This window comes from Dicentrarchus labrax, unplaced genomic scaffold (genome assembly GCF_905237075.1).
Source record: "Dicentrarchus labrax unplaced genomic scaffold, dlabrax2021, whole genome shotgun sequence".
Lineage (NCBI taxonomy): Eukaryota > Metazoa > Chordata > Actinopteri > Moronidae > Dicentrarchus > Dicentrarchus labrax.
In genome coordinates, this window is record NW_026136706.1 from 12,004,268 (window position 1) to 12,013,812 (window position 9,545).

At 41.6% G+C, this 9,545-nt stretch overlaps 1 protein-coding gene across 7 annotated transcripts in view; it reads right to left on the minus strand.

Moving 5' to 3' along the window:
- LOC127365649 (dehydrogenase/reductase SDR family member on chromosome X-like) overlaps positions 1-8,953 on the minus strand; it is a 48,149-nt gene extending 39,196 nt beyond the window's left edge. For 2 of the 7 annotated variants that reach the window (XM_051403965.1, XM_051403967.1), the window contains exons 1-3: positions 8,201-8,951; positions 7,201-7,262; positions 6,505-6,571 (exon numbers count right to left, since the gene is read on the minus strand). In XM_051403965.1, the coding sequence (XP_051259925.1) occupies positions 6,505-6,520 (16 nt within the window). In that variant the 5' untranslated portion in view covers positions 6,521-6,571; positions 7,201-7,262; positions 8,201-8,951. Of the gene's footprint in view, positions 1-6,504; positions 6,572-7,200; positions 7,263-8,200 lie in introns of all 7 variants that reach the window. The other 5 variants (XM_051403963.1, XM_051403961.1, XM_051403964.1 and 2 more) reach the window with 5 other exon arrangements.
- Between the last annotated feature and the right edge of the window lie 592 nt (positions 8,954-9,545).

Genomic DNA, 9,545 nt, shown 5'->3' on the forward strand with positions numbered 1-9,545 from the left:
AGCCTCCTCTCTCCTTGCTCCACGTCTCTTTGAGGTGCATTTACAGGATTGGAAGATCCTCCATGATGGCGGAGGGGCAACAATTTCCGGGTCAAGGAAGCATAAGTTAGGAAATGAAAAGCACCCTCAAAAGGCTTTATCACAACAACATAGGTTTCCAGCCCAGCCCCAGCTCTCATTGAAGACCGGAAAAAAACACTCAGAAAACAAACACTAACACTTAGACTTTAAGTAAGAGAAAAAATAGAAGAGACCTCAAGAGAGGCAATTCAGAATGAATTCCCCTCTTCCACAGTTGGCCGGATGTGCACTAGGAGCTGTGGGTGAGAAAAGGCAGTGGACTGTATGTGGACAGATTTTGTAATTGTTGCGTCGCCTCAGCTGCAGCCGCCACAGGCTTTCCATGGGGAGAGAAGCCAAAGGCCAGCTTGTAAACATGAAAGTGAAACCTGAGGTTTTTGCATGTGTTTGCAGTGTGCGACTACACACACCATATAACAACATCCTGGATTCACATCCGGTCTGGGAGTTTTGTCTCCATTTTTGACTTACAGGCATTTGTGACAAAGAAAAGTCACAAAATTTCCCATGAGTAATAAATTACACTTTTATTTTTTGGACCAATTAAAAGTAACCAGGCAAGAGTCATACACTACTGTTGTACATGTAATTGCGTTTTGATTGCTTGTTGATCAATTAGAAATAGATTTGCATGAGTTAAGGAAGTGGTAATGCGCTACAAGGTTAAATAGATTTTAGTTTTTTTCTATAGCCATTATAATAGTGAGCAGTTATTTTACCTAATATTACTGTGAACTTCCCACAGCATTACACAATGCATCGATATTAACTTCCTTCCACATGACCACTTGAATACACCATTCCTTGAACTGTAATTGGTCTTTGCTTTCAATTTTCAGCCTAGGAAACTGCACAGCGGCTGAAGAAATGTCAAATATCTCCAAAACATAAATGATATTTGAGGCAAGGAATGGACTATGTAGCAGTTGCAGCATTAAATATGAAGCGTTCCAACACCAATCTGATCAGGCTCAGTTGACTGTCTGTGAATGCTTTTTGGATAAAAAGAGCTTGTAGTTCTTGAGTTCGGGGGATGCATAGATATGTGCATTTCTGTGTGTGTTTGAGAGTATTTTACTGCAAGAAATGGCTGCTATTTTTTTTCTTCTTAGGCTTGTAGATAATTTTATGTGTGGGTAGACACATTGTGTGTGTGTGTGTGTGTGTGTGTGTGTGTGTGTGTGTGTGTGTGTGTGTGTGTGTGTGTGTGTGTGTGTGTGCGTGCGCTCATGTTCATCAAATACATCGTTTCTCCTTACGGTCTTCAGGGAGTGCCTTTCCATTAGTAGATGTAGAATGAGGAGCAGTGGGAGGGATATTTGCTTGCACCAATTAAGTCTGTCATTAACTATGTGCAACACACACACACACACACACACACACACACACACACACACACACACACACACACACACACACACACACACACACAGTATTTAGCACATTTAATTTAACAGTCTGTGTTTTAGTGTGTGTGCCTCCTCTGTCTGAAACCTGTTGTCAGACAGACTCTTGCGTCTTTTGCTCGCTCACTTTCTGTCTCCCACTGCAGGGCTATGTGCACAGGGAGAGACTTTGCAGCGGTGTGTTGTGTGTGTGTGTGTTTTGCTTCCTTGACTTCAAGCCCTTCACCTACCCTTACATTTAACCCGACAACAACAATGCCTCAGCTCAGGCATGCAGTCGCATAGACACACACACACACACACACACACACACACCACACTACCACATTTTGTTTGTGGTGTACAATTTCTTTAAAAGAAAATTAAATCAGATATCACTCGTCTGAATTGGATGCCGCCTCCGATTATTTGTGGTAGCATTTAATACAAAGTACTGTCTCCACTAATATTACCTTCATCCAACACACACATTAGATGAGGGCTGGACCAGTGTGGGTTATTGGGTGGCAAAAAACACTTTTGCCTAAATTTACATATTTAAATGAGACCATTTTCAAATTTAATTAATTAACACTCTGTATTCTTCCCCTGTGAATTTCATTCTAGTGAGGATCGAAAAGCCTCTGAACCAGCATTAAGACCACTATGGGACGATAAAGGTCTCTATTCATACAGCGGTTAATAAGGAGAAGAACATACCCGCACGAAAGATGATTAATAACTCTCATTATAATTCATACATGTTACCGTTTTCCCATAGGAAACATGAGCAGATGATAAATATATAATCAAACACCCTGTGTCACATCTGGTTCATGAGAAGTGGTTGATAAAGACAGGACAACATCTGAAGACAACAGCAAGCTTCACTGTATTGTTCTAGATTCAAGTCCTGGTTTCCTCATGTTTACCCATATTGATCGAACTGTCCACCTGGCCAGAGGGATGGCAGATGTGATTCATGTCTAACGTGGTGTTTCCCTCACAGTCTGCGCTGAAATGCTAATAATGTGAGCTGTTTGGGCTGGAGGGAGTCCATTACGCTGACGGTATCACATCTTTGTCCGTTAGGGGTCAAACACTGGGGAATGTAGGGACTTGGAAGAAGAAAACGGAAGGAAGAGCGAAAGGGGCAGCCGCTTGCACGCATATTCTGGGAAAAGTGCGTGCGTGTTTTGGATGTGTGTGTGTGTGTATTGAAGCTCGGACACAGCAGACACGTGTCACCTCAGCTTCACTGCCGTCAAGCTAAACTGACATAAACAGCCCCAGGCGGCCCTATCAGAGATGGACTTTACATAACGGCTGAGTCACTCACAATCTATTTTTATGGCTTTGAGGTGTGTGTGTGTGTGTGTGTGTGTGTGTGTGTGTGTGTGTGTGTGTGTGTGTGTGTGTGTGTTGCAGTGCTTCTATCTTTCTGAGAGCCAATTTGAGTTTTAGACCTTCAGAATGAGGACATATTTGTGACGTCAGGTCGTCCTGGCCAGGCACTGCTTGAAGGCTCAGGCTTGGTTTTCAGGTTAAGGTTAGATAGGGATTAGGTTAAGGGAGGATAAGGATGTAGCGCTTTTTTAAGTATGTTTTGGGGTAATTGTGCGCCTTTATGACAGCGTAGGGAGAGCTGATAGGAGAGGAGAGGTGAGAGACAAGGGGGCTGAGGTGCAACAGGCATGTAGTGTTATTGGTAGTGAATGAATAACGGGGCATAAATCCACAAACAAGCGTGCGCACCAGAGAAAAAAACAACAACTGGGTGCTCAACCTCAAAAATATGAGTATTGAATTAGAAAAAGGTGGCACACTTACAATGCAGTTTGTCCGCCCAGAAGGCAGTCTTTACATTCATCTGTCTTTACTTTCCACTTGTTGAGGTGAGTAGAGTCTAAGGATTTTTGAGGTTGATACCATTATTCATATTTTAGAGTTAAACTGATTTACATTTACACACTGCAGAAACAAACACTTTTAATTTTTTATCCCTTAAATTAATTATCAAGGAATTATGACCTAGATATGTACTGAGCAGGACATTGTTCAGTTGCTCTCTTGTGGACAAACTCTGTGATGGCGACACTGTTTCTGAACAAATCTGCTGCCGAGCAAGCACTGAGGAATACCTCCACTGTGGTTGAACAATCTGAATGTGTTATATTAATAACAGAAAATATTTATATATTTTAATCTGCTTCTGGATATACATTAGAATACAAACAGGGACAACCAACCATGGGATACGTGCCCCAGTGCAGTTCATGTGAAGTTTGAAATACTAAACAAATGCCTTATATCACAATGTTAAGAAAGCCTTTATAAAATTCCTGGATATGTTCCAAATACTAGTCACTTATTCCCTGGCCCATCGCCTAAGTGTCTGTAAGACTTCATTACAGCCAGAACACGTTTTTGAGATATCCTGCTAACTAACAGACTGGATCAAAGAACCTCAAGGGAATAATTAACAGATTTCAATATGTATAAATGTAAATTCAATGAATTAAATACAATTCACTTCAATGACCACACAGCTGTGAGGTTAGGATTAGGGTCTAGGACAGCGGTAACTTTTACTATCAGATTTATAGCCAAAAAATTCAAATAAAAAGACTTTAGAGACTAGTGGGTGAGTAGCTACCACTATTGAGGTTTGGCAAATTACCGAGTAAAAGGTTGACTAAACGTTAAAACATCTGGCATGTAATGGCTGCACATTTTTATAGTTGGAGAATGTAAGAATCGCTGTAGGCCTAAAACCTGATATATGAAAATGTTAAAACATAACCGTCGTTCATTTCCATATAATGTTTTTTTTTTAAGCCACAGGGAGCCAATGGATAGGAGCTAAAGAGCCGCAGATTGCCTACCCCTGGTCTAGGAGAATGAATGTAGTCACTAGAATTCCTTTGAAATACACACACCACAAAAACTACACACAAAAAAAAAAATCAAAAAGAATATTAATAATGTAACTTCAGTTCAAGTCCATTTACTATTGATTTTACTTAAAGAGCAGATTGTTCAATAGTCAAATCAAGTATGCTGTAATAGTTGTAATAGTATTGTAACTGTCTAAAAAAAAAAGATAATAGTTATGGTTCTAAAATCCTAAATTACCCATTATGTTATCCAAATCATGTAAAGGAGAGAGGAAGGAGTTAAAAATACAATCTTGAACAATATTAAATAAACAAGTGTATTTGAGCTTTATTATTCTTGGTGTATCTTTTAGGGAACTGCAACCTACTGGGAGTCCAATGAATATTGTTTAACTATTGTTTAACACTGTTTAATCAGCACATGTTACATACAGTACAGCGATAATCCTTTAGACCAATAAGCCATGTTCAAGTCCCTGTACTGTTAAGTATCCATGATTTATCCATTACTGAAGTGTCTTTGAACAGGACGCTGACTCTTGCTCCAGTGGTACTAGTCTGTTGTTAAACCTGACCTCTGACCTCCAAGAAAGAAAAGATTTTACGGATATCCAGAAACTATATTGTTATGTATTAACAGTCTTTTTTGTTTGTTTGTTTTTGTATTATCGATAAATAGGATGTGATATTTTAATAAACTTGGTGACTAGAAGTTGTATATTCTTGCGTAAAGATCGAGGTCTACAACATTTGTAACTGAATTGATCAACACTATGCTAAATAGTATTTGAAGCTGTTCAACACTTGAAGGACAAATATTGAAAATGTAAATATACTTAAATTATTCACAGCGAATGCCAAACAATAGTGTTATTAAATGTGTTTCTTTTACCATCAGTTGTGGATGCAGCTTCTGCTCTGTGACCTTAAACGCCACAGCTCAGCAACCCAAATAGAAAATCCTGACCTTTACAGTCGCATTTATAGTTCAGTGATGGGGAAACTTCTCTTATTATTTCTATACAAAGGCAGTATTGTATAGGACTGTGGAATGTATCAGCATGGGGGGGTGTAGCTTCTCTGTGCACTATAAATTATTTGTGAGTATGCATGGCTGATGGAAACACACACTTTGTCATATATAGTTTATAAATATTCTGAGGCCAGAATACGTTAACAAACCCAACCTAAAGCTTCAATATTTTATCTTTTCTATCCCCAAATGTTTTATGACAAGAGACCCTTCTGTCAGTGCCTGTCTGCCTCCCATATAGCATCACAACTGCTGTTACTAACTTGTGTTTGTGGGATAAATTACCTGTATCACACACGAGTTATGATAAAAACAAAAAGAAGATAAAGTGAAAACCAGAAGACATGCTTGGAAAAGAATATGGTAAAATCCTCATTTTGAAACAGTCCTTGATGTGTGTAATTGTTTTTGTTTTTTTCACACCCTTCATATACCATTACACCATTGTTAGTACACTGCATTACTGCAGTTTACACATGTATTTAATGAAGGAAAACATTTTCAATAAACTTGAGTGAATTTCAGTCATGCTCAATAGCACACACACACACACACACACACACACACACACACACACACACACACACACACACACACACACACACACCTGTCTCCCATGCTGAGTCCCACTGAGCCTTCCCTGCTCCACTTTTTTTTTTTCATCTGTCATTCTGGAGCATGTCAGTGTTTAACCCCCTCCCACGCTGGCACACACACACACACGCGCACACACTCACAGTCATTCTTCTTTAACAAACTGCACAAACATACACAGCCACTCACCTCTTTTTCCCTTCTTTCCACCTTAACATACACACACACACACACACACACACACATACACTTGCACACACACACAGACAATCCAGGGCACTGGTTTAAACAGACAGACACCAACAGTTGAAGCAGTTGTAATATACCTTTTTAGCTCTCTCTATCTCTCTCTGTCTTTCTCCCTCTCTCTCTCTCTCTCTCTTTTTATGTCATTACTGGGGCTGATAGAGTCTGATCTGTCATTTAGTGTCTGTGCGTGTGTGTGTGTGTGTGTGTGTGTGTGTGCGTGTGTGTGTTGAGGGGTGACACATGCTATTTGCACATATCTACTCACGGCTGACAGGAATCATTTTGTAGTCCGGTCAAAGAGGGCATCTACCAACCAGACTCCCTCCTTTTCTCTGCGGGAGAGTACACACAACAGTTTAGGAGGCTGCGGGGTTCCTTCCTCATGGCTGCATCCAGCATTTAGGCTTCTTATGGATTTTTAAATACTAGAGTGTGGAACCCATTGCTCAAAATAAGAAGGTTTTAATTTTTTAATCTTAAACTTGCACTTATCTCGCAAAGTGGGGGAGATGCTTAGTTGTTTAAATCCTCTGGTATTTACAGGCAAAAAAAGTGATGTAGCGTTTTATAAAAGGGTGGCTAAACTACAGTGCGAGCTGAAGTCAGTGATTACCAATCATTTATATTTTATCAGGGAGTGTGTCCTGCTTTTCCCCTGTTAAAAGGCGATCCTTGTGTTACATCAAGATGTGTAATGTAAATTTATATCATAAAGATTTACAGGAAACAAAAAATATGAGTAAACTCCTTTCTGCAAATGAAAAACTGTGTTTTGGTTTGAATCCCTATCACTGTATTCCTGCTTAAATGTCCTAAAAACCCTTAAAAGGCAACATGTCCTTGGCGTGTCCTTCACATTATCCACTTAAACTTGCCAACAGTGTGTTAATTCTTCTGGTTCGAGGGTTGCTGGAGATGAAAACAAAATGCTTTGGACCAAGATGAAAAATGGCAATCATACCTCACATGTTTAATAGCTTTGTGGGCCATGTGACAGCATGTAGAGATTGGCGGCCAACGTGCCTGCAATATTGAGAAGTCCTTCGTTAAGCGTGGCCAATAGATGCTCCGCGCGCGCGTGTGTGTGTGTGCGTGTGTGTGTGTGTGTGTGTGTAAAAAGTAAATATAAGAGCATCCTTCTAAACTAAGATTGGACATAGCATGTTGAACAAGCTCAGTGATGTCAAGGGGAATATAAACGTGCAATGCGTAAAAGCATTAGTGGGGTATTCATGATAAGGAGTCCAAAACATGGCACAAGGCAGATTAGGAATAAGACGCAAAGGAGCCAATAGAGATAATCCTGTTATCTCGTTGGATGTAAAATGCCAATGTGGAAGCATCCTCGGAGAGCAAGATGAACTGAACATGAACTAATGCTGCAGATATACGGGAGGAGGATGAAGGGGGACAAAAACAATATTGGCAACCTGGTGTAAACACTGTTGTTCTTGACCTTAAGGGACACCCACGCCGTTTACCGCAATGTCACCGGAGGTCCTCGTTCTCTATTAGAGCCCACACACGCGCGCCCGCACCGTCTTCCGTTTGACACCAGTTCGATATCCTTCCTGATGACATTGTATCACCTTTGAGGATTCACTGTCAGTAACAGCACCGGGTCTGTGATACATAAGCCAGCATTGATAGATGATCGCTGTCAAGTTGGACAGAAAGGAATTTGGGGCTCTGCTCATTCAGGGGTTTGGGATACCGGGTGCCGGTGGAGAGGCACTTCGGCCATCACCTTCCAACCAGAGCGCATTTAACATTACGCACGACGGGAATGCACGAGTGTACACACACACAGAGAAAGAAAGATAGAGAGAGAGAGAGAGAGACACACACACACACACACACACACACACACACACACACGCACAGAGAGAGAGAGAGAGATAACCTACAAACACGCATACACAACAAGAAAGACGAGACAAAAAGGAAGACATCAGACTTACGGGATGACCCTGGGCTCTGCGGGCTCCTCTGTGCGCCCCATTGTGAAATTCCCGTTATTCCCGTTTTAACGGAATCCTCAAATGCCGTGATCGCAGTCCACGTCTCTGCAAATGTACCAAAGGATCACATAGAGGATGAGGAGTATGGCGAAGATGAAGAGTGCAACTAGGATGGCCTTGGTCACCGGAGAGATGAGCGACTGCATGTCAGGAGCAGAGCCGGGCAGAGCGGCGTGGGGCTCCGCGTCCGTCCGTCCTCAGTCTGCTATCTCTCTCGCTCTCCACCTCTCCTCTCCGCCGCTCCGGTAGCAACTGTTGAGGACGGAGCCCGGGGCTTTGGCGTGCGCGGACACACACATCAAGAGCCTGGCGCACATGCACACGCACTCCGAGACGCGAATTTATACCGGCGATCCAGGCGCGCAACGCGTGGGGGACTTCCCTTGCTAGACGCGGCGCAGGAGTAGCCTGTCTGTCCCCAGATCCACTCTCTCCGGCTGCCTGTCGCACATCAGAGGAGACAGAGACAGGAGTGATAACAGCCGCGGTTCGTTCAAAGAAGGTTGCACTAATAAAAAAAAATTCAGCAGGTAGAGGTTTAAATTAAGTCCAGCAGAGACGTTTCTAGACACAGAATGGAGAAGTCCTAAGTTGCGCGCCGAGCTGCTGTACTTGTAGGCAAACAGGTTGATTAGTATTCCTCACAGCAGAGTGTGGTGTGTGTGTCTGTGTGTGTGTGTGAGAGAGAGAGAGAGAGAGAGAGAGAGAGAGTGTGTGTGTGTGTGTGTGTGTGAGATGGCTCAGCATGACAGGCTATCATCTTATCACGACCCTCAACATCACTTAAGCTGTCAGTCGAAGGATTAATAGGTGAATACAGATGGTTATTGCATTAAACCCGTTTCCACTTAATCCGCCCTTTACTGCTATTTTACATTATTCTTATAGGGTTGGTACTTATAGCTACTGTTGCCTTAACGCACCCTTTCATAAAAGAACTAATCCCATAATAATCCCATAATGAAAGGGAAGGTGGTCTAAAAATGGCATGGAAAACTATTATTAAGTCACAGTAATGCAGATTTTCAAGCAGCAGATAACTGAAAAGGCTGTTCAGAGTTTTGTTTTATTTTAAGGAATATATTATACCAAACATACAACAGCACTTGTGTAATTTACACGGTCATTACTACCCAGCAAAATAAGGAAAATCAGCGTTGTTTATAGTTTTATAGCCTCTTCATCCGGAAATACACCTCATTACATGTAAAGACATGACTGCATGAAACTGTTTTTTCATGTAGCCTCTAACCCACTAATAGGATCGTGCTTGATTTCCGCCTCG